This window comes from Dasypus novemcinctus, chromosome 19 (genome assembly GCF_030445035.2).
Source record: "Dasypus novemcinctus isolate mDasNov1 chromosome 19, mDasNov1.1.hap2, whole genome shotgun sequence".
NCBI lineage: Eukaryota > Metazoa > Chordata > Mammalia > Cingulata > Dasypodidae > Dasypus > Dasypus novemcinctus.
The window spans coordinates 79,848,469-79,876,454 of NC_080691.1; the positions used below are offsets into that span (position 1 = coordinate 79,848,469).

At 50.0% G+C, this 27,986-nt stretch overlaps 1 protein-coding gene across 1 annotated transcript; it reads left to right on the plus strand.

Moving 5' to 3' along the window:
* Window positions 1-47: 47 nt before the first annotated feature.
* On the plus strand, window positions 48-27,720 carry ACER1 (alkaline ceramidase 1). Its single transcript, XM_058281108.1, has 6 exons — window positions 48-140; window positions 17,284-17,398; window positions 17,483-17,624; window positions 18,367-18,504; window positions 27,250-27,387; window positions 27,552-27,720. Exons 1-6 carry the CDS (start codon window positions 48-50, stop codon window positions 27,718-27,720), a joined length of 795 nt encoding a protein of 264 aa, XP_058137091.1.
* Window positions 27,721-27,986: the final 266 nt, after the last annotated feature.

Sequence of the window (27,986 nt, forward strand, 5' to 3'; positions counted from 1 at the left end):
CTGCTCTTCTCCGCCCGGCAGCCGCGGCTGGCGGGTACCGTGCCGGGATGCCCAGCATCTTTGCCTACCAGAGCTCCGAGGTGGACTGGTGCGAGAGCAACTTCCAGTACTCGGAGCTGGTGGCCGAGTTCTACAACACGGTGAGGGCGCTGCCCAGGCGGGCGGCGGGGGGCCGGCGGGCGGAGAGGTCTCTCTAGACTGGGGTTCCAATTCCGGGTCCTCCACATCCTCGCTGGGGCACTTTGCCTCCGTGAACCTCGGTTTTCTCACCTGCTGGGCAGGAGGACAGGCTTTTGTTCATTTACATGTTATCACAGCCAGACATTCTTTGGCACCAGGTCCCATGGTAGCTTTCAGAGACAGAGCAGGGAGCTGGGAAAAGAATCGGTCTCTGCTCTCCTGGGGCTCAAAATCCAGCAGGACAGAGAGACTGGATGGCAGGCAGGCACAGCGTGGGGTGATCGGACCCTCACGGGGGCCGCTGGGGCCGCTGGGAGGGGGCCGGGATTGGGGAGGTGGCCCTGAGCCAGTCTTGGGGAAGGCAACCAGGGAAGCCTTCCTGGAGGAGGTGGCTGTGTATGGTTTGTTCCCAGGGTGAGCCACTCATCCCGATTCCCCCAGGAATGTCCTGATTTTAGAAAGTCCTGTGTCCCTGGGAAAGCCATGACGGCTGGGCATACGGGGTCACCCTACCCCAGACCCTCAAATGGTGCCACATTGGAAGTCCTCAAAAACTTAACCAGAGGGTGACACGTTATAGTGAGCAGCCGCTGGTTTATAAGTGGGACTGTGGCTGAAAAGGCTGGTCTGGGGATGTCAATGCCTTTGAAAGACTGCTAGAGAATAATCGAGGGACTGAATAACAGTGAATCCCGAGGTGGGTGAGAATTGCGGATGATGGTACAGATGCAAGAGTGTCCTTTGTGAGCTAGAGCAGATGTACATCACTACTGCAGGGTGGTGGGAACGTGGAGAAGCACGGGAAAAATACAATTAAAGTAACCTCTGGACTGGAGTCAGCAGCAAAGCTGGACTACTCTTGCATCAAAGCAAAGATGTACTGTGATAATAATAGGGGGGAAGGAAAAAATAGACCAACTATATGCTATGAGCCATAGTTAGTGGTAGTAGTCTGATGATATTACCTTACCATCTGGAGCGAATATTCCACCACGGTGTGGCGTGTTGATGCAGGGATGTCGTCTGGGAATTCTGCACATGTGCACGATGGTGGTAGTGCACAGTTTCTGCAATAAAAATATATTAAAAACAAAACCTTAACCGACGCCAGCGTGAAAGACGCAGGTGGCGTGCCCAGAGCTCGCAGGCTCGAGTGTGATGCAGGCAAGCCTTAGCTCTGCACGCAGAGCGGGCTGGCTAAACGGAGAGCGACGCGATCGCGCACACGCTGGCCCTTCTTGAGCACCGACAGTGTGCCCCGAGCGTGCTAAGCACATCGGGGGAAGCTGTCGCCGACTCTCCACCTTGGCAGCGGGAGTTAGGCGTGGTGTGCGTGCTATGTGGGGCTGACCCCATTCTCCAGGGGAGGACGTAGATGCTCGGGCAGGTGGGAGGACATGCCCAGGGCGGCCCTGGCGGTTGCAGCCAGAACGTGCAGGAGGCTTTTATTTTGGGGGCAGTGGGGGGCGGGGAGGGGTGGGAGGGGTGGTCCCAGGACGCCTGCTTTATCTTCAGCCTCGCGGCTTTCCCGAGATGGAAGCCACCATCCAGGGGCCCCCGTGGGCTCCCCACTGGATCTCCTGATCCTCTTCTGGTCCTCAGTTGGTCCACTTTGTAAAAATGGCAGCAGCAAAATGCACCGATCCCTGGGGACGGAGGAGTTAGGGGGCTGGAATTCCCCTCCCTGGCAGCCCCCTCTGGAGTCCAGAAGAGGGATTCCCCCCAGATAGGACCCCCAAGAGAAGGCTCCCTCTGGCATGAGCTGGGCCTGGTCCCGCTGATGTCTTCTTGGGCAAAATTCCACCCAGAGGTAGGGAAGCAGATGTGGCTCAAGGGCTAGAGCTTCCGCCTACCATATGGGAGGACCCTGGTTCGATCCCTGGGGCCTCCTGGTGAAAAAGAAGGAGAGAAAGTGTGCCTGCGTGGCAAGCCAGTGAATGTGCGTGCCTGCGTGGTGAGCCAGTGCCCACGCAAATGAGTCACGCAGCAAGATGACGACGCATCAAAAGAGAGACAAGGGGAGAGTCAAGGTGAAGCGCAGCGGAAACCAGGAACTGAGGTGGCGCAATTGATAGGGTAACTCTCTCCCCATCAAAGGTCTCCAGGATCAAATCCCAGTGAATCCTGGAGAAAATGAGAAGAGAAGACAACACAGATAGCAAAAACAGCCGGGTGGGAGGAGGGAAAGGGGGAAAATAGATAAATAAAAATCTATTAAAAAAAATATCCCACCCAGAGGCGCCTCAGCTTGGCTCTACTTGAAGTAAATTGATGACAACATAGGTACTGTCTAAGGAAGCAGGTCTCTAATTTTTTTTTTAGGAGTTAGCTAGGACCGAACCTGGGACCTCATACGTGGGAAGTAGATGCTCGACCCCTGAGCTACACCCAAACCCCTCCCTTTTTTTAGCCAATTTGCATATTAGGAAAGAGTTTTTCACATCATCACCCATATCCACATTCCCAGATACTTATCAAACAGAAACGAAAGTTTCCTAAAACAGTACTTATCTTTCCCCAGTGTGACCATGCTTAGATATTTAACTCTTCTATTCTATCAGAAAGGCTCTGACAAAATGGACTGGGGACTGGAGAACAGAAATAAGAGTTACGTAGGAGGGAAGCAGATGTGGCTCACGTGACTGGGCATCCACCTACTATATGGGAGGACCTGGGTTCCATCCCTGGGGCCTCCTGGTTAAAAAAAAAGTGCGCCCGTGCTGCGAGCTGAGTGTCCCCGCAAGCGAGTCACGCGGCAAGATGATGATGCAACAAAAGAGAGAGGAAGGGGAGAGTGAAGGTGAAGCGCAGCAGAGACCAGGAAATGAGGTGGCGCAGTTGACAGGGAAACTCTCTCCCCATCAGAGGTCCCCAGGATCGAATCCCGGTGAATCCTAGAAGAGGAAAAACGAGAAGTGACGACAAAAAGAGAAATAGACACAGAAGAACACACCGAGAAAGGATACAGACAGCAAAAAACAGCAGGGCAGGGGGAGGGAGGTGGGGAAGAAAGGATTTATGTATGAAAGGGTTTCCCTGGCTCCTTGGAATTAGGTCAAAGTCTCCGAGACACTTTCCTGCAAAGTGCTTCTGAGATCACAAACCTGTCACTCTATATAATAAATCACATAGTTCCAGGATCAGCAAATCTTTCCGGTGAAGAGCTGGATCGTAAATCTTTTTGGCTTTGTTGCCAGAACTCAACTCAGAGGTTGCAGCCCAAAAAGCAGCTGTCGACAAAACGCAAATCAACGAGTGCGGCTGTGTCCCAACTTTATTTATGGACATGGAAATGTGAATTTCTTATAATTTTCACCTGTCACAAAATACTCTCCTTCTTCAAATTTTTTTCCCCCAAGCACTTAAAAATGTAAAACTCCCTCTTAGCTCATGGGCCATATGTAGAAAAATCGAATGTAGGCTGGACGCAGGCTAGAAGGCATAGTTTGCCAGCCTTCGATAGAGTTCCAAGAAAAAAAGAATAACCCGTTGAAGCGAAAACAGTACAAGAAAAAGAAACAGCCAGATGAAGTGAAATAATCCAATTATTTTCCTCATTGAGTTTGTTTTGGAGTAAATGTGGGCACACACACCTATTGTCAGTGTTGGGGTACAAAGTATGGGCTTCCTGCAATTTGGAAACCTGTGTTGAGATCTACATACAAAGCTGTTCCTGAGCCATTTATAGTTGCAAAGAAATATATGAAAAATAGAATGGAAACCAAAAAATCGCCACCGAATGAAGAAATAAAATGGAAACCAAAAAATTGCCACCAAAACACGTAGATTGGATGCATCCGGGTGAAATACTATAGAGCTGTTTAAAAGCATGGCTTTAAAAAAAAATCTAGATATGGAAATGAAAGACAGAGAATATAGTAGGAAAAATGTTAAAAATCTGTTCGCATTGATTCCATCGTGATCCGTTTATGGGCCCCGACCCATAGCTGGAAAACACTCCTCTAAAGAATCATTTGCTTTCTCTCTGCTTTGCTGTCGAGGGGTTCTGAGGCTACAGTGTGGCCTCCATTCTGAGGGCACTGGGGAGCCACGGGCGGCTTTTGGGCAGGGGAGAATCGAGTCGTGGGGGCAGCTGGGGCACCTTGTCGCATTTCACATCGGGGCCATCCTGCGGGAAGGGGCGTGGGGGGTGTGAGAGGAGCAGGCTCGGGCGGGGCGGGGGAGAAGGCAAGGGGTGGGCTGTGAGTGGCCTCCAGGTGTCTTTTCCGTCTGGGCAGAGGGCGGCAGTGAGCAGAGTTTCAAGTGGTTATGAGAGGAAGTTTCAAGGCTGCTCGGACAGAAGTTTCAGGGCTCCTCCAGCAGAAGTTTCAAGCCCCCCAGAGGCACTGGGCTGCTGGATTATTGAGAACAAAGGGCTGGCCCAACTGGATGGCCAGGGGAGGGGGACTGTGCAAAGGTACTGAGGTGCAAATGAATGGAGGGACGGGTCTGTGGGGGGGGGGAGGCACCAGAGAGAGAGGGGAGGGCAGAGTGGAGAGGGGGCGTGTGTGCGGCGTGATGGCAGCTGCAGCGCCCCCACCTCCAGCTCCCTGCCCACCTGCTCTTCGGTTTCCCCGCTGCTGGCCTTGCCAGCCCGCGTCCACCCCTGGCTCATCCTGAGAGCTGTGTGAGCCCGAGGGGGGCCCTGCCTTCTCTGAGCCCCTGGCCCCCACGAGCTCTGACCCAGGAGGGCGGCCTTGAGCTCTCGCTCATACCTTCCTCTGCCTTCCCCGTCCCCAATGTCCAGCGCCCACTCACCGGGCAGCGAGACGAACGCAGTCCCTGCCCTCAGCGCACAGCGAAACCCACCGTCTGCCCCGGGCCCAGACGGCGGCAGGGAGCGTTACCCCGTTCCGCGCCCGAGGCCCTGGCCGCAAGCCCCCGCCCGGCCCTGCTCCTCTCTCGGTTTGGAGTGACCGAACCAAGGCGCAGCCTGTTACTATTACCTTCATCAACAACGGCGGCGGCGGCCTCTGCCGTTGACGGAGCCTGTGCCCCGCGCGTGGCAATGCCTTCTGCCGGGAAGCCGGCTTCACGCGAGCCTCTGGACAGCCTTCTTCTTCTTCTTTTTTTAACTTGTCTTTTTTTTCCCCTTCTTTATTATTATTTTTAAATGTTACATTCAGAAAATATGAGGTTCCCATATACTTCCCACCCCCTCACCCCACTCCTCCCGCATCAACAACTCTTTCATCATCGTGGCACGTTCAGTGCATTTGGTGAACACGTCTTGGAGCACTGCTGCCCCGCATGGGTCATAGTTTACATTGCAGTTTACTCTCCCCCAGTCCACCCAGTGGGCCATGGCAGGACACACAGTGTCCAGCAACCATCCCTGCAGCACCCCCAGGACAACTCCAGCCCCTGAAAATGTCCCCACATCCCATCTCTTCTTCCCTCTCCCCACCCCCAGCAGCCACCATGGCCACTTTCTCCACACCAATGCCGCATTTTCTTCGATTACCGATCACAATAGTTCATGAATAGAATATCAGTAAGTCCACTCTCATCCATACTCTAGTCCTGCATCCTGTGGACCCCGGGAGGGTTATGACTTCTAAGGCAGCGTTGACTCTTCTCTCCCCTTTCACAGATGTGGGAAACCGAGGCTCAGAGAAGCCTGCTCCCACAGGCAGGAAGTGTGCCTCCCCTCTGTTAACCATCGTCACCTGTCTAGCTCTCCCCGTCTTTCAAGGCAGTGGGTAAAAAGCAAGATCTAGGTATCTATTAAGAAAAGATAATAATTTTTAAAATTACATGTTTATACATTTTTTAAAAATTTACCAAAAAAAAAAAGGCAAGTTTTGGTGCTCCGAGGAGCTGTGCAACCTCAGAGAAGTCACGTCACCCCTCTGAGTCTCAATCCTCTCCTCGCCAAACAAGAGCCAGAAAGCTGGGCCCATGGAAGTTTAGAAAACAATTTCTGTCGAGTTCTGTGATCAGAGGATGAGAAAGTAACCATCGGAGTGCCATATATCTGGAACTTTCTCTGTGAAAGACCCTCTGCTAAATTTTCCCATGGTGAAACATGTCGGGGTCCGCTTTGGGAGCTGGTCGACGGCAAACGTTAAATGAGCACCTACTATAATCCAGTTGCCGAGGGCATGATAGAGAACATGGGAGACACAGGTGCGGCCCTCAGAAAGAGGTGTGGCGGGAAAGCCAGGCAGTACAGCAGGACAAGCGTTAGGAGAGTTGGAAGGCACAGGGCACCGAGAAAGGCTACCTGGAGAAGGAACTGCTCAGGTGACAGGTGAAACAGACGCTGGGCTGGCAAAGAGGGGCAGGAAGGTGGGAAAGCGTTCCAAGCAGAGGGAACAGCATGTGCAAAGTCCTGGAGGTAAGAGGCAAACCTGGATTATAAAAATCGGAGGTGGGGATAGGTGCATTACGGAGGGAGTTTGTAAGCCAAGGTCAAAGGTTGGGTTTTTTTTTTTTTAAGATTTATTTTATTTATTTATTTCTCTCCCCTTCTCCCCCCGCCCCGGTTGTCTGTTCTCTGTGTCTATTTGCTGCCTCTTCTTTGTCCACTTCTGTTGTTGTCAGTGGCATGGGAATCTGTGTTTCTTTTTGTTGCATCATCTTGTTGTGTCAGCTCTCTGTGTGTGTGGTGCCATTCCTGGGCAGACTGCACTTTCTTTTGCTCTGGCGGCTCTCCTTATGGGGCGCACTCCTTGCGTGTGGGGTTCCCCTACACGGGGGACACCCCTGCGTGGCACGGCACTCCTTGCGCGCATCAGCACTGCGCATGGGCCAGCTCCGCACGGGTCAAGGAGGCCCGGGGTTTGAACCCTGGACCTCCCATGTGGTAGACGGACGCCCTAACCACTGGGCCAAGTCCACTTCCCAAAGGTTGGGTTTTTAATGAATGGGAGCCACAGATGTGTCTTAGATGGAGGCTTTGGAATTTGGGAAACTGTTTGGCTCGGCCTCTTTAGGCATGAGTCAGAGTTGCCCGAGGACTTCTGTTGTTTGGCAGGAGAAAGAGGGAGCATCGGGTTGGTTTGGGCGTGTGTGCTCATCGACACATACGAGGCAGGGGCAAGGTGCAAGAAGGGGTCGCGGAGGAGCTCGTGGGGCCCTTTCCCACCTGCCCTCGGACCCCCGAGGAGAGAGGAACTCAGGCGACAATTGTATATCGATTTTTGCCATCCAGTATTCATTGCTCCGTTTTTGTTTTTATTTCTTTTTGTTTGTGTTTAATTTTTAAAAAAATTTTTCTTGGCTTTTTAATTTATTGAACGCAGTTGTTTTCATCCATACCCCAAATTGCCCCCTGAAGAGATTGTCCGCTAGAGGCTCAGACTTGCTCTGGTTTCTAGCTGAATCAAAAAACCAAGTTCACAACTTCTCTACTAGCAATATTTAAAACAAGCAAGCAAGCAAACAAAATAGACCGATCAAGAACAGCAGCAACAGGAGCGTGCACTGGAAAGAGACTGGGGTATCTTAGGAAATGGAAAGAGGATTTACTTGGGAAGGCCGGAACCTAGGACAGCTTGGAGGACCCCGCAGATGGGAAAATACTGCCCTCGAGTGTCTGCGCTTGCTCTCAGCCTTGTCCCCTCAAGGTTGCAAGGTGGCTGCCACACCCTACCCATCACAATGATGTCCAAAGGCCTGTTTACAGAGTTGTCAATGGCGTGGCTTCATCTCAGTGACTCCCCCGCTCTGTATCTGCTCGCAGTTTTGAATTCCTAAGAGAGGACATCTGATTGGCCCAACCTGAATTAAGTATCTAATCTGGGGGAGGTGGGGACGTAGGAGATAGAGAGGGCCAGCAGTGTGGGGCTGGTAGCTCTGTGTCCTGGAGCAGCCACTGTGAGCTGGGTGACTGGGAGATACATGCCACCTTGTCCATTGGGAGGGTGGAGACACGGATTGTAGAACCAGTTTGTTCTCATGGCCAAGACTGGGTCCTCAAGTGTGAGCTTCGAGCTGGTTCCACAAACACCCAGGAAAAGCCGTGGACTCCCCTAGAATCAAGAGGGTGACCCACACAGGTGTCCCCTATCTAAGCTCATGAGTCTCCCTTCATAATGTGTGATGGCGCTCTCCACCCCCCACCACTGTACTCTGCATTTTTAAAAAAGATTTATTATTTTTTAAAAAAGATTTATTTATTTATTTCTCTCCCCACCCCTCCCACCCCGGTTGTCTGTTCTCTGTGTCTATTTGCTGCGTCTTCTTTGTCCGCTTCTGCTGTTGTCAGTGGCACGGGAATCTGTGTTTCTTTTTGTTGTGTCATCAGCTCTCCGTGTGTGTGGCGCCATTCCTGGGCAGGCTGCACTTTCTTTCGCGCTGGGCGGCTCTCCTTACGGGGCGCACTCCTTGCGCGTGGGGCTCCCCTACGCGGGGGACACCCCTGCGTGGCAGGGCACTCCTTGTGCACATCAGCACTGCGCATGGGCCAGCTCCACACGGGTCAAGGAGGCCCGGGGTTTGAACCTCGGACCTCCCATGTGGTAGGCGGACGCCCTAACCACTGGGCCAAGTCCGCTTCCCTGCATTTTTTTTTATCGTGAGAAAATATGTATAACAAAAGTTGCCATTTTAACCATTTTAACTGAACAATTCTGTGACGACATGAACAATGCTGTGCAACCATCACCACTGTTTCCCAAACTTCATCACCCCAAACAGAAAGTCCATCCTCCTTAAGCAATAACTCCCCATTCCCTTCCCCTCCAACTCTTGGTAACTCTATAATCTACTGTCTGTCTCTATGATTTTATTTTTTTAAGATTTATTATTATTTTTTATTTATTCCTCTCCCCTTCCTCCCCTTGTCTGCTCTCTGCGTCCATTCGCTGTGTGTTCTTCTGTGACCGCTTGCACTCTTGACATGTGGCACTAGGAAACTGTGTCACTTTTTTGTTGAGTCAGCTCTTGTGTGTGAGGTGCCACTCCTGGGCGGGCTGCGCTTTTATCACACGGGGCGGCTGCACTTGCGGGGCGCACTCCTTGACCATGGGGCACTCCTATGTGGAGGACACCCCTGCGTGGCAGGGCACTCCTTGAGCACGGCAGCGCTGCACATGGGCCAGCTCACCACATGGGTCAGGAGGCCCTGGGTTTGAACCCTGGACCCTCCATATGGTAGGCAGATGCCCTATCAGTTGAGCCCCAACCACTTCCCTGTCTCTATGATTTTGCTTATGCTAGATACCTCGTGTAAGTGGAATTATACAATATGTGTGATCTTGGCTTATTTCACTTAAAGAATATTTTCAAGGTTCATGTACCACGTTGCAGTGTGTTTCAGAGCTTCATTCCTTTTTTATGGTTGTATAATATTCCATTGTGTGGCTAGACCACAGTTTGTTTACCCAGTTATCTGTTGTGCTCTGTGTTTTTGAGCCAGCAGCCTTAAGACCTGGGATTCTGAGCAGTAACAGAAAGTCCTAGTCAACAAGATATTTCTTCACTTTCTAAGATGGGACTCAAGCAATTGAGGAGACATTTGCCAAGGAAAGATTTTACTGGGGAGGGGCAGGTGACCTAGATAAGCAAGCTGGGAGGTACAGATGACCAGTGCAAATACTTGTTTCTGAGCATCAGTGAGACACAATCTATGACCCAGATCTATCTGGGGGAGGCTTGAAGGGAACTAAAATCCAGTGTCAGCAGGTCAGGGCCATGAGACACTGAAATTCTACATGAGGTCTCTGAGACACTTGCAGGGATTTCTTGAGGCCAAAACTATTTTTATAATATTCTGAAGGTGTTATTGGCCTTTTTCACCCTTATTCTCTCATTCTCATAAGGTTAAACGATGTATGATAATGCCATTTTTCCGATGGTTAAGGCAATGTGCCCTTGCGAATTTGTGTGTTTTGAAAATCTCTCAGTTTCAATTTCTAATATGGTAAATCTTGATAAACAAAAGCTCTCTGGGGTCCTCAATAATTTTTAAAAATACAGACTGGTCTTGAGAACAAAAAGTTTGAGAATTGCTGCCCTAGAGAATTTGCTTTTTATTCTCTGATTTGTTCCCTCATGGTTATAAAATGGCTGCCACATCTTAAACATCACAACAGTGTCCAAAAGCCTCTTCATTGGGCCTGACATCAAACATTGATTGATGCCTATGCACCAGTTTTTGCTGTTGTGATAAACTGGACTCTGACTCTTCTCACAAGAAACTCACATTTCTTGGGTCAGCTGGTTGACCTGAGGTAGAATATATGACCACTCTGAGAGTCAGTATCTTCTTTTACAATGGGGGTGTGCTAATACCTACTTGACCAGATTATGGTGAGGATGAGATATGTTTCTGGGAATAATAAACTTCACCTGGGGCCTGGCACCTACTATGTATTTAAACATAGGGGGAAGCGGGCGTGGCCCAGTGGTTAGGGCGCCCGCCTACCACATGGGAGGTCCACAGTTCAAATCTTGGGCCTCCTTGACCCGTGTGGAGCTGGCCCAAGCGCAGTGCTGATGCGCACAAGGAGTGCCGTGCCACGCAGGGGTGTACCCGCGTAGGGGAGCCCCAAGCGCAAGGAGTGCGCCCCGTAAGGAGAGCCACCCAGCGCGAAAGAAAGTGCAGCCTGCCCAGGAATGGCACCACCCACATGGAGAAATGACACAACCAGATGACGCAACAAAAAGAAACACATATTCCCAGTGCCACTTATAAGGATAGAAGTGGACACAGAAGAACACACAGTGAATGGACACAGAGAGCAGACAACTGGGGGTGGGGAGAAGGGAGAGAAATAAATAATAAAATAAACCTAAAAAAAAGATTTAGTTTCAACTAACACTATAGCATGCAATAGAAATAAATGTTATAAAGCTAACAATATTAAAAAATAATAAACAGAGGAAATCAGGTAACTAATCCACAGATAACTAATCAAACAGCATAGGTGGGAAGCAGATGTGGCTCAAGCAGTTGGGAGGCTGCCTACCACATGGGAGTCCTGGCTTCAGTTCCCAGTGCCGCCTAAAGAAGACGAGCAAGACAGCAAGCAGGCACAGTGACCTGATGCAACAAGATGATGCCATTAGAGGATGCAACAAGGAGACATGTGAGGAAACACAATGAGAAACAGAACAAGCAGGGAGCAGAGGTGACTCGAGCGATTGGGTACCTCCCTCCTACATGGGAAGTCCCAGGTTTGGTTCCCAGTGCCTCCTAAAAAAAAAACAAAAAAGGGAGATGAAGAGACACAGAGAGCACACAACAAACAGACAGCAAGCGCAAACAATGAAGGCGGGAGAAATACATAAAATCAATCTTCAAAATAAACTAAAACAGCACAGCTGTGCAATCATAGAGCACTGTACAAGGGGCACACACACCTGCTGGCCTCCATGTAGCCTCCTTCTCCCCCAGGAAGCCTTTCTGGGCCAACTAAGTCCACGATTAATATTTCCTCTTTGTCTCAGTTAGCTAATACCGCGTAACAAATCACCCTAAACTTTACTGGCTTGGAACAAGGACAGCTTTTATTTTGCATATGTGTCTGTAAGCTGGGAAGGGCTCGGCAGGCTGGGAAGAATCATGGAGGGGGACGGGAACAATTGGGTTTCCCCCAGCATCTCCATCTCTATGTGGCCTCTCCATGTCTCTGCAACATGGCCACGTCAGGGCCCTACAAGGCACAGGCTCCTCAAGAGAGCCAGGTGGAAGCCTTGCCTTTCAAGCCCCAACGACGACGGCATACCTGGGAGCTCGGCTTGGTTGCCTAAGTGACGTCATTCCTTTGTTTCCTGCAGACGATTGCTCCAGGGCCAGGGGAAGGGAAGGCCTTTCCCAAGGCCGCTCCCTCGTGCGGTAACAACGAAGGGTTTGACTGAAAACCGGATGAATCGCCTGGTAGATTGATCAGCCGAAAAACTCCCTGAGAGTTGCTAGACCAAGGAATTAGTTGACTGACTGCTAGATCAGGAGACGGGGGCCAATTACTTGACTCTGGATGGGGTTTTTGATAGGTGGACATGACGTTTCTTTCTTTTTTCCTAGTATTTTTAAAAATAACTTTTTATTCTAGTAACGTATATACAACCTGAAATCTCCTGTTTTAACCACTTTCAAGGGCACAATTTAGTGGTTTTATTTTTTATTTTATTTATTTGTCTCCCCTTACACACACACACACACACACCCCGCATTGTCTGCTCTTTTGTGTCCATTTGCTTTGTGTTCTTCTGCGTCCACTTGCATTCTCAGCAGCACTGGGAATCTGTGTCTCTTTTTCTTGTGTCATCTTGCTGCATCAGCTCTCTGTGTGTGCGGCGCCACTCCTGGGCAGGCTGTGCTTTTTGCGTGAGGCAGCTGTCCTTGCAGGGCGCACTCCTTGCACATGGGGCACCCCTATGTGGGGACACCCCTGCGTGGCACGGCACTCCTTGCGCACGGCAGCACTGCACGTGGGCCGGCTCACCACACGGGCCAGGAGGCCCTGGGTTTGAAATCTGGACCCTCCTATATGGTAGGTGGACGCTCTATCAGTTGAGCCACATCCACTTCCCACAGTAGTTTTTAATTACTTTCGCAGTATTGTGCTCTCATCACCATTCATTACTAAAACTTTTCCATCTTCCCCGAACATGAAACTCTGAAACTACTGAAGCAATAACTCGCCATCCCCCTGCCTCAGCTCCTAGTAATTGTACTCTAATTTTTGTCTTTATGAATTTGCATATTCTAGGTATTTCATACGCATGGAATTATACAATATTTGTCTTTTGTGTCTGACTTATTCTTCAAGTTTCATCCATACCAGAGAAGGTATTAGAACCTCATTTATTTTTTCAACATGATCTTTTAAAGCATAAGTCAAACTCTGTTGCTCTCTGGCTTAAAATCCATTAATGGTTTCCCATAATATTGAGAATAGAACACAGAATTTTCACCAAGCCTGCATGGCCCTGTAGCACCTGGACACAGCTGACCCCATTTCCCACCTCCTTTTCCCCTCACCCACTCATTCCCATCACGCTGCTCTTCTTTTATGCCCACGACTGATATTTTCCACTTTATTCTCACTGGCCTCCTCCCAGCATCCTCAGCCTTGTGAAAATCCTAAAATGGCCCTCGCCGTGCCCGGCCCCATGCATTCTCCATCGCGTAACCCCGTTTACTTTTCCGTGCACCCCACGAGAGAGGGACTTCATCCATCACTGCTCTGTCTCCACTACCTGGAACAGCATCAGGCACAGAGTGGGTGCTCGGTAAATACTGTATCCAGTGAAGCTGCTGTAGTGAAGAGCTCCCTTAAATATTGTTGCTCAAATAGGAGATGCGTTTACGGATGGCCAAGGACAGCTAGCGGGCTGGGGATGGTTCTGCAGCATGAAGTCAATCCCAGAACCCAAGTTCCTTCCACGTGGCTGCTCTGTCATCTGCTGGGGGCAGCCTTTCTCGTAAATGCAGATTCTGTTTCCATAGGTCTGGGGGTGGGGCCTGAGAATCTGCATTTCTCACGAGCTCCTAAAGCACTGCTGCTGCTGCTGGTCATTCTGAGTAGCAAGGCTCTAGGGCAGCACTGTCCGGGGGAAATATAAAGCGAGCCGATTAGGAACTTTTAAATTTACATTTAAAACACAAAAGAGGTGATAATGATTTTAATGGTATATTTTATTTAATTTGAGACTTCCACAATATGCTCATTTCAACCTGTAATCAAGATAACAATTATCAGTGAGATATTTCACAGGCTTTATTTGTGTGTGTGTGTGAGTCCTCCCCATAAGATGGCACCCTGTGTGTCTGCTCGTTGTGTCTGCTTGTTGTGTCCATTCATTGTGTCTGCTCATGGTCTGCTTGTAGGAGGCGCCAGGAACTGAGCCCAGAACCTCCCAAGTGGGAGGCAGGCACCCAACCACTTGTGCCACATCCACTCTCCAGGCTTTATTTTTGTACTAAACCTTTGAAAACTGATGTGCATGATACACACAGAGCACATCTCAATTGGGCATGAAATTTTCATCAGAAGCACTTGACTCGTACTTGGAGTTCCTAAAATTTACGGTTGAAAAAGTAGATTCATACCCCTTAGTTGTTCCAAATGTGTTTAAAAATTCCCAATGACTTAATGAAGAGTTTTAAAACTTAAATGTAAAGTAATTTATTTATTTTTTAAAAAGATTTATTTATTTATTCTCCCCTCCTCCCCCACCCTGGTTGTCTGTTCTCTGTGTCTATTTGCTGCGTTGTCTTCTTTGTCTGCTTCTGTTGTTGTCAGCAGCACGGGAATCTGTGTTTCTTTTTGTTGCATCATCTTGCTGTGTCAGCTCTCCGTGTGGGCGGTGCCATTCCTGGGCAGGCTGCACTTTCTTTCGCGCTGGGCGGCTGTCCTTACGGGGCGCGCTCCTTGCGCATGGGGCTCCCTTACGCCGGGGGGGCACCCCTGCATGGCAGGGCACTCCTTGCGTGCATCAGCACTGCGCGTGGGCCAGCTCCACACGGTTCAAGGAGGCCCGGGGTTTGAACCGCGGACCTCCCATGTGGTAGACGGACGCCCTAACCACTGGGCCAAGTCTGCTTCCCAAAGTAATTTAAATTAAATAAAATTAAAGATCAGAATTCTTCAGATGCACTAGCCATAGTTTCACATACCTAATAGCCATGTATGGCCTGTGGCTATTATACTGGTCAGTGAAGCTCTAGGACAGGGATTGGGAAACGTCTTTCTTAAAGAGCCAGCTAGTGACTCCTTTTTGACTGTGGACCGTATCGTCTGTGATGGTTAGGCTAACGTGTCGTCTCGGCCCGGAGGGGCACCCAGGTGTATGGTCAAGCCAGCACTGGGCTAATTGTAGTACGAGGTCACTTCACGGACATTCGTCATCAGCGAGTTGATTGCACAGACGGCTGGCTGCATCTACAATCAGCTGCGCAGACTGCCGTCAGCAGTGATGACGTCTCATCCCATCAGCTGAAGGCCTGGAAAGGAGAAGTGATTTCAGCATTCGGAGAGAGAATTCCCACCTCTACTTCCGACAGCCAGCGTCTCCTGGGGAACTTAATGGGAACCTTCATCAGAATCTCTGGCTTGCAGCCTGCCCCACGGAATTTGGACTTGTCTATCCCCAGAGGTGCACGAGACAATTTATAAAATCTCACACTATTTACAGGTACCTCCTGCCGATTCTGCTTCCCTAGAGAACCCTGACTAATACACCATCTCCGTAATAAATCCTCAACTCTGCTTCCCCTGAAAGCAGCTGTAGAAGAACATAACTGAATGGGCATGGCCATGTCCCAATAAAACTTTATCTGTTTTTGTTCTGTCTTTGGTTTTGACATCAGGTTAATACTGGCATCAAAAAAAGAATTGAGGTGTGCTTTCTTGGAAAGATTGTAGAACTGGTCATCTTTAAACGCTTACTAGAATTCTCCAGTGAAACCCTCTGTGGCTGGAGATTTCTTTTTCAGAGATTTTTAAAATTACTAATTCAGTTTCATGAATAGTTATAGGAATATCCAAGTTATCTATTTCATATTGGATTAGCTAAGCTAGCTTGTGTTTGTCAAAGAGCTGGTCCAGGGAAGCAGACGTGGCTCAACTGATAGAGCGTCTGCCTACCACATGGAGGGTCCAGGGTTCAAACCCAGGGCCTCCTGACCCGTGTGGTGAGCTGGCCCATGCGCAGTGCTGATGCACGCAAGGAGTGCATGAGCTGCCCTGCGTGAAAAGAGCACAGCCTGCCTACGAGTGGTGCTGCACACACGGAGAGCTGACATAGCAAGATGACGCAACAAAAAAAGATGCAGTTTCCCATTCCCGCCGGACAATGCAAGTGGATGCAGAAGAACACACAGCGAATGGACAGAGAGAGCAGACAACGGGGGGAAAGGGAAAGGAAATAAATAAAAATAAGTCTTTAAGAAAAAAAGAGCTGGTCTATTTCATCTAAGTCATCAGATCTACTTGTGTAGAGTTGTTTGCATTTTATTCCCTTATATATCTCTTTTTAAAAATATATATATATTTATTCCCCCCTTTCCCATTGTTTGCACTTGCTGTCTGCTCTCTGTGTCTATTTGTTGAGGGCTTGTCTTCTTTTTTTTAGGCAGCATGGGGAACAGAACCCAAGAGCTCCCATGTGAGAGGGAGGTGCCCAGGCACTTGAGCCACCTCCACTCCCTGCTTGTTGTGTCTCATTGCGTTTCCTCATTGTGTCTTTTTGATGCATCAGCTCACCACATCAACTCACTGTCTTGCTCGTCTTCTTTAGAAGGCATTGGGAATCAAACCCAGGACCTCCCATGTGGTAGGCAGGTGCCCAACTGCTTGACTCACATCCACATCCCTATCTCTCTCTTTTTAAAAATTTTTTTTCCATCTGCTTGGTTTTGGTTTAGATCGTCTTCATCTGATTCTTGCCCTGGATATGCAGTACACTTTTTTTCCTCTAAAGATTTCTTTTTCTTTAAATTTCTCTCCCCTTCCCCCCCCCGCAATGTTGTCTGCTCTCTGTGTCCATTTTCTGTGTGTTCTGTGTCCGCTTGCATTCTCGGCAGCACCTGGAATCTGTGTTTCTTTTTGTTGCGTCATCTTGTTGTGTCAGCTCTCCGTGTGTGCGGCGCCATTCCTGGGCAGGCTGCACTTTCTTTCGCGCTGGGTGGCTCTCCTTACGGGGCGCACTCCTTGCGCGTGGGGCTCCCCTACGCGGGGACACCTCTGCGTGGCACGGCACTCCTTGCGCGCATCAGCACTGCGCGTGGGCCAGCTCCACACGGGTCAAGGAGGCCTGGGGTTTGAACCCTGGGTTTTTAAAAACTCTTCCTTCCAAAATCATGTCAAACTTGCGGGATGGTTGCAAAAACCACCCAAAACCCATATAGACAATTCCAACATAGCCCTGGCCAGAATTTTAACATTTGCCACATGACCGTATCACGCTACCCATCCATTGCCCATCCGTACAGACCACCGCCCACCTACCTCCACCCGTGGCTTCCCACCCCATGTCCTAAACGTTTGAAAGCAGGTTGTCGGTAGGATTCACTGCCCGAGAGGCGGCAGGTGGCGGGATGGCTAACGGCCGTGAGGGTTTGGAGCGGGACGTGGCCTCCCCCCTCTGACAGCCTCCCTCTGCCTCCCCCCTCTGACATCCCTCCTCTCGTGTCTCCCTCTGCCCTAGGTCAGCAATGTCTTCTTCCTCATCTTGGGGCCGCTCACGATGTACCTGATGCATCCCTACGCCCAGAAGCACTCCTGCCCCGTCTACTTGGTCTGTGCCCTCTTGACGGTCATAGGTAGGTGGGGGGCCCTGTGACAGCGGGGCGGTGGGCGGGGGCAGGACGAGGGCCCCCCGTCACCGCCTGCCCTTGCCCCTGCAGGTCTGTTCTCCATGTACTTCCACATGACGCTCAGCTTCGTGGGCCAGCTGCTGGACGAGCTGTCCATCCTGTGGCTCCTGGCCACTTTCTACGGCCTCTGGTTGCCCCGCTGCTACTTCCCCGCCTTCCTAGGGAAGAGCAGGTAGGGTGGCCGGCCTCGGGGCGCCTGAGCCCCCCTCCCCGAGCCCGCCTCCGCCCCGAGCCGCCCCCCTCCCCGTTCCCTCGGGGGGCCTTGAACTCCCGTCCCGACCACGCCAGCGCTCTCCCCCCACCCTGCCTCCAGGGAGCCTCCGCCCCTGCGTCCTTGGAATTCACCTTAAACCCCTCCTACCCCCCGGCCTTCTGGAATTCTTCCCCAGAGCCCACCTGGGTAGCCAGGGACCTCCTCTGGACCTCCCTGACCCAAGGGGGAGAGGGGAACCCCATGCCTAAGCTCGCCTGGGCCCCAGGGGACCCCCACGTCCCGCCTCCTGAGCTCTCCTGAGTCCTGGGGAGCACTGGCCTGACGCCTCCTGAATTTATCAGGAGCCGGGAGCCCTTCTCCGAACCCACCTGCGCTCCCCTGAATTCCTTGCCCGACCTCACCTGGGCTCCCAGGGACCCTTCCCTTGACCTGATTATGCGCCCTGAGACCCTGTTCTTCACCCTACCCCACCCCACCCCGGCCCCCCTTTTTGACCCCGCCTGGAGCCCTCCCCGGGGCTGCCTGGGTCCTTTCATCAGACCCTCCCGGGCCCCTGGGACTCTCTGGATCGTTTTCTGCGCCCAGCTGGGCTCCCTAGAGCCCCTTCCGCCTCTGCTCCAGGCTGTCCCTCAGAACCTGCCGAAAGCCTCCAGGACCAGCCCCCCCATGCCGCCCCCCAGCTGAGCCCCTCTCCCCGCAGATCCCACTTCAAGCGGCTGGTTTTCCTCATCACCGTGGTCAGCACCCTCCTGGCAGTCGTGCGACCCACCTTCAACTCCTACGTCCTCAACCTTTTCGGCGTGTACGTCGTCTCCATCGTGATCCGGGAGTACAGGAAGTGAGTGGAGGGGAGCAGGTGTCGCTCTGGGGCGGCGGGAAGGGTTTGAGCGCCTGCTTCCCACTTACGAGGTCAGGGGTTCGAGCCCCGAGACCTCCTAAAAAACAAAACAAAGGAAAACACCCGCTCTCCCTGGGGAGCAGATGGCGCTCCGCGGTTGAGCGCCTGCTTCCCACACGAGGAGGTCCTGGGTTCAATCCCCGAGACCTCCTTAAAAAAAAAAAAAAGTGAACGGTAGCTACAGGTGCCTGGGGGAGGGGGCTGCCACCCCCCCTCCCCAAGAACCTCCCCATCTTACTAGACTGGAGGAACTAAGTTCTGTTTCACTCCTCATGACCTCCCTACCTGGGAGGGAAGTCCTGATACCGTCTCCACTCCACAGGTGAAAATTCTGAGTCTCGGGAAGGGGAAATTCTCTTTTGGAAGGCCATCCGCCCACGAACAGGCAGGATTCGAACCCAAGGCGGTCGGACCAAACTTCTTCATTTTATCCCGGGGACTCCCAAAACATGTATGAAAGTACAGGGAATGGCCCGACCATCACGGGGCACCCGCCGAGGTGCCCCCACTACCGTCCAGTATTTTGTCAACCTGCGTTAGATATTTCGTCCCAATGTCCTAGAATCGGGGAAGAGCTGCTTTCTAGACAAGGTCACCTTCACAGGGACATAGCTTTTCTTTTTTTAAAGTGGTTTTATTGAGATATATTCACATGCCGTACAATTGATCCAAAACGTACAATCAATGGTGTTTAGTCCTTCATCACCACATGGGCCCAATTTTAGAACAATTTCATTACTCCAAAAAAGAAAACGCCACACCGTTTAGCAGTCACCTCTCAATCCTCTCTCCTTCCCCAGCCCTACCCGACCACCAATCTCATTTCATCTTTATATGTTGGCTTATATTTACATTTCATATAAATGGAATCATACAATATGTAGTACTTTGTGTCTGGTTTCTTTCACGTAACCTAATGGGGTTTCTTTTTGGTCTCATATTAACATCTTGTAGTATTTACATACATTTGCTCAGTTTCAAAGGAAAACAGGCTTATATATGCAATATTACCCATCTGCGTATTTCCCGTGACGGTTTACTATTGTGTGTTACAGTCTCTTGTTACATTTTTTAGCTTTCCTTCAAGTACTACATGTGACCTTAGACTTTCCCTTTCAACCGCTGTCACACCCATATAAAAGCACTGCTAGTTACATCACTACGATGTGCTTTCACCTTTTCTATTCATGTCCAAAGATTTACACACGTTTTTTTTTTCACTAATTCTGCTTAGTTAACCCTCAACTTTCCATTTTCTAACCTCACTCTATTTTCTGTTCATATTCAAGTTATTAACTCCGTGAGATGACACGATTACACGATATATTTAGTTCATACTAGTGCAATCCCACAGTGTTTGTCCTTTTGTGTCTGGCTTGCCTCACTCAATGTAATGTCCTCCAGGTTCACCCATGTCGTCAGATGCTCTGTGACTTCCTTTCTTCTTACAGTTGCCTAATATTCCATTGTGTTGACACACCACAGTTTGTTTATTTATCCATCGGTTGACGGACACCTGGATTGTTTTCATCTTTTGGCAATCGTGAATAACACCGCTGTGAACGTGGGTGTGCAGATGTCTGTCTGTGTCACTGCTCTCAGCTCTTCTGGGCAGATACCCAGTAGCGGTGTTGCAGGGTCAGGTGGAATTCTACATTCGACTTCTTTAGGACCTGCCCAGCAGTCCTGCACTGTGGCTGCACCATTCTGCATTCCCACCAGCAGTGACTAAGTGTTCCTGTCTCTCCACATCCTCTCCAACACTTGTAGTTTTCTGTATTCTTAATGGTGGTCATTCTAATAGGTGTGAAGTAATTTCTCATTGTAGCTTCGATTTGCATTTCCCTAATCTCTAGGGATATTGAATATTTTTTCATGTTTTTTTTTTTTTTTGCCATTTGTGCTTCTTCTTTGGACAGATGCCTGTTCAAGCATTTTGCCCATTTTAAAAATCGGGTCCTTTGTCTTTGTATTGTTAAATTGTGGCATTTCTTTATATATCAGGATATTAAACCCTCATTGGATATGTGGATTTCCAAATATTTTCTCCCATTGAATTGGCTGACTTTTCACCCTTTTGACAAAATCCTTTGAGGTGAAAAAGTGTTTAATTTTGAGGAGGTCCCTTTTATCTATTTTTTATTTTGTTGCTCATGCTTTTGGATGGAAGGTCCAAGAAACCACCACCTACCACAAGCTCTTCAACATGATTCTCTACATTTTCTTCTAGTAGTTTTAGGGACATAGTTTTGTTTTTGTTTTTTGTGGGTTTTTTTTTTTTAGGTAAATATGAACTTCATTTTTTATTTTTAAATATTGTAAAAAATATCTGGCCATCTTAAGCAAAAACAGGAACATAGATATATCAAAAGAAAAAGAAAAAAAAAACAGTTGAACCCACCATTATCGATGGAAATTTAAACACTCTTCCTTCTGCAGTAGATAGAAAATCAGAAAGAATATAGAACATTCCCTAAACAACATTCCCAATCAACTTTACCTAATCGAAATTTATAGACCATTCCAGCTGACACCAATAGAACACACTTCTTTCCAAGAGCACTTGGAATTAATTTCAAATTAACAGGACAGTTGCAAAAATAACACAAAACCCATACAGAGAACTCCAATATATCTGTATGCAGATACCCAGGTCCACCAACATTTAATGTTTTGCCACATTTACCAAATCATACCATCATCTATCTATCTATCTGTCTGTCTGTCTATCCTATCCATCCTATCATCCATCCATCCATCTATCCATCCTATCTAAATATATACCTGTCTATGTAGCTATCACCTATTTTTTCTATCTATCCATATCTATCATCTATCTAATATATCCATTCATCCTATCTGTCTATCCATCTTTATCTATCTATCTATCTATCTATCTATCTATCTATCTATCTATCTATCATCCATGTGTCCATCCAATCTAAATATGTACCTATCTATGTATCCATCACCTATTTTTCTATCTATCCATCCATCGATCTACTTATTTATCAATTTTATAAACATTTGAGAGTAGGTTGTATATATCATGCTCTTTGAACACGTAACCCTTCCAAGGTACATATATTTTGGGGGGGCATATTTCCACCCACAACAAGTGGGATTCCACAATAGGTAGAAGTGATTATGAGAATCTGGAAGGAGAGGGCGCATGGAGGGGGCCTCCTTGACAAGAGCTGGTTGCAGCCAGCCTGGAGCAACCTGGCAAGGGGGCGCTGCGGAGATAAGTGTGCTAGCAGTACCCTCCTCCGCATTTGGTTTCCTGCTGGTGGGTCCCCTTGGCCAACCCAACTGGAAACCAGAAGACAAGGGAGTCTTCCTGTAACTGGCTTTTGTTTAAATCAGAACCCAAACATAGTCTCTCTCTTTTTTTACACAAATCAATTTCATTGATACATATTAATAAAGACTAAACCCATCTAAACTGTATAATCAATGATATTTGTCCTATCACATAGTTGTGCATTCATCACTTCAGTCATTACTAGAGAATTTTCATTATTCCAATAAACAGAAAACAACAAACAAAAACCCATCACTTCTCGATTTCTCTATGCTTCCCCTGCGTACAGAGCTGCTATTGTTTCTGTCTCTCTAGTTTATTTGTATTTATACATACATATTTTTTTTCTTTCCCCTCCCCCCCCCCATTGTCTGCTCTTTGTATCCATTCACTGTGTGTTCTTCTTTGTCCACTTGCATTCTTGTCAAGTGGCACCGGGAATCTGTGTCTCCTTTTGTTGCATCATCTTGCTGCGTCAGCTCTCCCTGTGTGTGGTGCCACTCCTGGGCAGGCTTTTTTTGCCCGGGGTGACTCTCCTTGCAGGGCACACTCCTTGCATGTGGGGCTCCCCTACACGGGGAAATCCCTGCGTGGCACAGCACTCCTTGTGCGCATCAGCACTGCACGTGCACCAGCTCACCACATGGGTCAGGAGGCCTGGGCTTGAACCCTGGACCTCCCATATGGTAGACGCTCTATCAGTTGAGCCAGATCTGCTTCCCTTTTTTTAAAATGTTTTTTTTAAAAAGATTTATTTTATTTATTTCTACCCTCTCCCCGACGCCCCCCTCCCCCGTGTACTTTCTGGTGACCTATGTTCTAACTATTAACTCCATGAGTCTACACGACCTATTTAGTTAATAATAGCTCAGTCCTACAGCATTTGCCCTTTTGTGTCTGGCTTGCTCCTCTCAACAGAATGTCCTCCAGCTTCATCCAGGTTGTCCTATGCTTCACAATTTCATATCTTCTTTTTTTTTTTTTTTTTTAAGGTCCTGGGCTGGACATTGAACCTGGGACCGCATATGTGGGAAGCTAGCGCTCAACCACTGGGCCACATCGCTTCCCCTGAGTTGGTTTTCTCGTTTACTTGTTTGTTTGGTTGTTTTTAGGAGGTACCAGGGACTGAACCTGGGGCCTCCCATTGGGAAGTAGTTGCTCAACTGCTTGAGCCACATTTGTTCTTCATTTCTTCTTTTTTAATAGTTTTTAAAAAATAAAGATTTATTTATTTATCTATCCCCCCCCCCCATTGTTTTGCACTCACTGTCTTTCTGTGTCCATTTGCTGTGTGTTCTTCTGTGTCTGCTTGTCTTGCCTTTAGGCAGCACTGGGAACAGATGCTGGGAACTTCTGGAGTGGGAGAGGCCCTCAGTCTCTTGCACCACCTCGGCTCCCTGATCTGCTCATATTGTCTCTCCTCTGTGTTTCTCTTTGTTGCGTCATCTTGCTGTGCCATCTCTTCACACGGGCCAGCACTCCAGCGCAGGCCTGCACGCCGCGCAGGTCAGCTTTTGGCTCAAGCCAGTTCACCACGCGGGCCAGCTCGCCTTCACCAGGAAGCCCCAGGAATCGAACCCTGGACATCCTATATGGTAGATGGGAGCCCAATTGCTTGAGCCACATCTGCCTCCCCGCTTCCCTCTTACAGCTGCATAATATCCCATTGTGTGTATGTGCCGCAGTTTATCTATTCATCGGTTGACGGACCCTTGGGTTCCAACATAGGCTCTCTCTCTTTTTTTTTTAAAGATTTATTTTATTTATTTCTCTCCCCTTCCCCCCCATCGTCTGCTCTCTGTGTCCATTCACTGTGTGTTCTTCTGTGTTCGCTTGCATTCTTGCCAAGTGGCACCGGGAATCTGTGTCACTTTTTGTTGTTGTTGTGTCATCAGCTCTCCGTGTATGTGGTGCCACTCCTGGACAGGCTGTGCTTTTTTTGCATGGGGTGGCTCTCCTTGCAGGGTGCACTCCTTGCACGTGGGACACCTCCAGGCGGGGGACACCCCTGCGTGGTATGGTACCCCTTGCATGGCAGCACTGCATGTGGGCCAGCTCCACACGGGTCAGGAGGCCCTGGGTATCGAACCCTGGCCCCTCCACAGTGGTGGGCAGATGCTCCAGCAGTTGAGCCACATCCGCTTCCTTCAACATAGTCTCTCAATTCTCCTATTACAGAACAGTCCCGTCCTCCTCCCCACTCTTCTCAAAAAACTTGGTCATGTGTCCTATGGAACATCCCACATTCTGGATTTGGGCCAGTTTTCCCCGTGGTGCCTCTTGTAATGTTTTCCCTTAGGTTTTGTATTTCCTGCAAATTGGTAGATTGAGAGCTAGACTTAGGTTTAATTTAATTCATGTATTTACCTTAATGGATAGATGGTCCTTTGTACCCTTTGCCCAGCTTCCTCCAGTGGCAATATCTCATAGAACCAATATCAAAAGGAGGAAACCGACTTTGGTACAACACCATTAAGTAGACTACAAACCTTATTGAGATTCCACCAGATTTTACTCATTATGCTTGTAGTATCCACACTGTCCCATTTTAGGTGTGTGGGCATAGCTGGTGCTTTTTAAAAAAATTCTTTTTAAAGAAAAGATTCATTTATTTCTCCCCAACCCCTTGTTGTTTGCCCTTGCTGTGTCTGTTCGTCTTCCTTGTTTCTTTAGGAGGCCCAGGGAACTGAACCCAGGACCTCTGATGTAGGAGGGAGGTGCCTAATCGCCTGATTTACCTCCATTCCCTGCTTTGTTGTGTCTCTCATTATGTTTTCCTTCTTGTGTCTCTCGTTGCATCATCTTGTTGCGCCAGCCCATTGTGCCAGCTCACTGTCTTGCTCATCTTCGTTAGGAGGTAGCGGGAACCTCTGCGCCCTGCTTTGTTGGGTCCCTCATTTTTCTTCTTGTGCCACCTTGTTGCATCGGCTTGCCTTGCCTGCCTGTTGCACCAGCTCTGTCTTCTTTAGGAGGCACTGGGAACCGAATCAGGGACCTCCCGTGTGGTAGGCAGGAGTTCAATCAATTGAACCACATCTGCTTCCCTAAAACAATTCTGAATACGGTTTAATACTCTTCTCCATTTCTGTCCATCACAACACCAAGATTTCACTGCCTCTACAGAGGCTACTGAGAATGCATGGGTGACATTTTCCACGCCCTTATTTATGTGTTTGCATGTATAAGTATAATACATATCAGTATATATTGATACAACACATCAATATATGACGCAATATATTCACCAAAAGGAACACATCGATTGAAGAAATAGAAAACTTTGGCATCACTTTCAAACTTACATAGTCAAAATAAAAAAACACACAAGGAGCCGTACACCCTAAATGCATCCTGCGAAACAACAAGCAGATTCAAATGTAAATTTACATCCCATTTCTCTGGTCTCGTCACATCTCATGAGACCCGCTTACAATGGCAAGATCCCTAAGGTACTGCTGTGGGGGACAGCACGTGTGCTTGCTCTTGGGTTTTCTGCAAACAGCAGAGCCCGAAGCAAACACCTGTTCTGCTGAAGCCTCCCGGGTCGGTGAACACCAAAGAACCGACTCTTTTCCCTGGGGGTGGAGACACCAGGGTACACAGTGACAGGCAGGCATTTGGACCGCAGAGAGCTTGAGCTTTTGATTTTATTTTAAGAGCTATTTTACTTATTTATTTCTCCCCACCCGCTCGTTACATGCGCTCGCTGTCTGTTCCCTGTGTGCTCGTCTCCCTTTCTCAGGAGGCACCGGGAGCCGAACCCAGGCCCTCCCATGTGGGAGGGAGGCGCCTGGTCGTCGAGCCACCTCCGCTCCCAGCTTGCGCTTTTCATGGTAAAGAACTTGCTGCCTCCCTTATCCTTTATATCCTCTTCTCCAAGGGAATTTGGGTTAGTGCTGCTGTCGGGAAAACACATATTCTGATCTCTTTTTTTTTCTTTCTTTCTTTCTTTTTTTTTATTTGTCTCCCCTTCCCCCACTCCCCCTGTTGTCTGCTCTCTGTGTCCATTCACCGTGTGTTCTTCTGTGTCCTCTTGCGTTCTTGTCAGGCAGCACCAGGAATCTGTGTCTCTTTTTGTTGCGTCGTCTTGCTGCGTCAGCTCTCTGTGAGGGCGGCGGCACTCCTGGGCAGGCTGCGCTTTTTTCCCATGGCGCAGCTCTCCTTGCGGGGCGCACTCCTTGCGCGTGGAGCTCCCCTACGTGGGGGACACCCCTGCGTGGCACAGCACTCCTCGTGCGCATCAGCACTGCGCGCGGGCCAGCGCCACACGGGTCAAGGAGGCCCGGGGTTTGAACCCTGGACCTCCCAGGTGGTAGGCGGACACTCTATCCGTTGAGCCAAATCCGCTTCCCATCTTTCTTTCTTTTTTAAAAAGCTACATAGTTGACCCAAGACACAGTCACACGCACTGGCTCACACATTCTCATGGTCACACAGACCCAAGTTTCATGCATAAGTTCCGGGGTGCGCACACAGGTGCCCGCACAGTTAGGAGCCCCAAATATTCACACGCAGGAGGGCCTGTTGTTTGAGAATGCAGAGTCTGCCATCAGACAAAACCTGGCCCGGGTCCCATCGCTGCCACTTACTAGTTCTGTATTCTGGCCAGGGTGGGGGGAGGGTTGGAGTCGTCTCTTAATCTCGAGTGCCTCAGTTTCCTCATCTGCAAAATGGAAATAGCAGCATTGGTGGGAGGACTAAATGAACATTCAAAGAGCTTTTAGAGGGAAGCGGACATGGCTCCACTGACAGAGCATCCGCCTACCATATGGAGGGTCCAGGGTTCAAACCCAGGGCCTCCTGACCCGTGTGGAGCTGGCCCACGCGCAGTGCTGATGTGCACAAGGAGTGCTCTGCCACACAGGGGCGCCCCCACGTAGGGGAGCCCCACGCGCAAGGAGTGTGTCCAGCAAGGAGAGCCGCCTCGTGGGAAAAAGGTGCAGCCTGCCCAGGAGTGGCGCCGCACACACGGAGAGCTGACGCAGCAAGACGACGCAACAAAAAGAGACGCAGTTTCCCGGTGCCGCTGACAAGAATGCAAGCAGACGCAGAAGAACGCGCAGCGAATGGACGCAGGGATCAGACAAGGGGGGGGAAGGGGAGAGAAATAAATAAAAATAAACCTTTAAGAAAAAACTAAAAAAAGAGCCTCGAGCACCACGCCCGGCTCCCTGCGGGCCCTCGGCAAGCATTGGCTTGAAGTGTCGGGTGGACATCCGCTCGCATCCGTCCCGCCTGCTCCTCCCCTCCCTCCTCCCAGCCCTGCTCGAGCGCCCGGGCGCCTCTGTCCCACGTGGCAGGTGCCGTCTCCTTGGCTGGAGGAGGCTCCCCTCCGCCTCTGCTGCCGAGCCGGGCCCTGATCTCCATCCCTCCGTCCGCAGGATCGGGAAGAAGGAGGTCCGGCGTCTCATCGAGATCACCCTGGCTTTGTGGGCCCTCGCCCTGACCAGCTGGCTCAGCGACCGCTTGCTGTGCGACTTCTGGCAGCGGATTCATTTCTTCTACCTGCACAGCATCTGGTAAGCACCTGGCCAGCGGCCTGGCCCGCCCGAGAGACACGCCGACAGCGGGCCTCGGGGGCGCGGGTCCCTGGAAGATGCCCTCGCAGGGTCGGGGTGCCCGGGCGCGGGGGTCCGGCTCAGAGGCGCCTGGCGCCCTCCCCTCCCCTTCCTGTCTTCCACAGGCACGTGCTCATCAGCTTCAGCTGCCCCTACGGCCTGACCGCCTTGCTCATGGTGGACGCCTCCTACGAGAAGCTGGGCAAGGCCCTCCGAGTCCGCTACTGGCCCCGGGACACCTGGCCCGTGGGGCTGCCCTACTTGGAGGCGCGGGAGGACGACAGGACCTGCTGAGGCTCCCGCGGGTCTTGCGCAAGCAACCCACCTGCCTTCCGCAGTGCGTTGGGAGGAGATCAGCCTGGCTCGGGGCCTCAGCCTGGTTCCTTCCCGCAGTCTCCGTTCTCTGCTCCCCTTGGCCTGCAAGGCGCCGGGTCCAGACGAGCTCTGTGACCCTTCTGCAGCAGCCGTCTGGTGATCCGGGGTGGGGTGGGGGGCTGACTTCCACAGTCACCCCCCCCATGACCTGTCCTTGTCCTCTTTCTAGAACTTTTTCTCGGTCC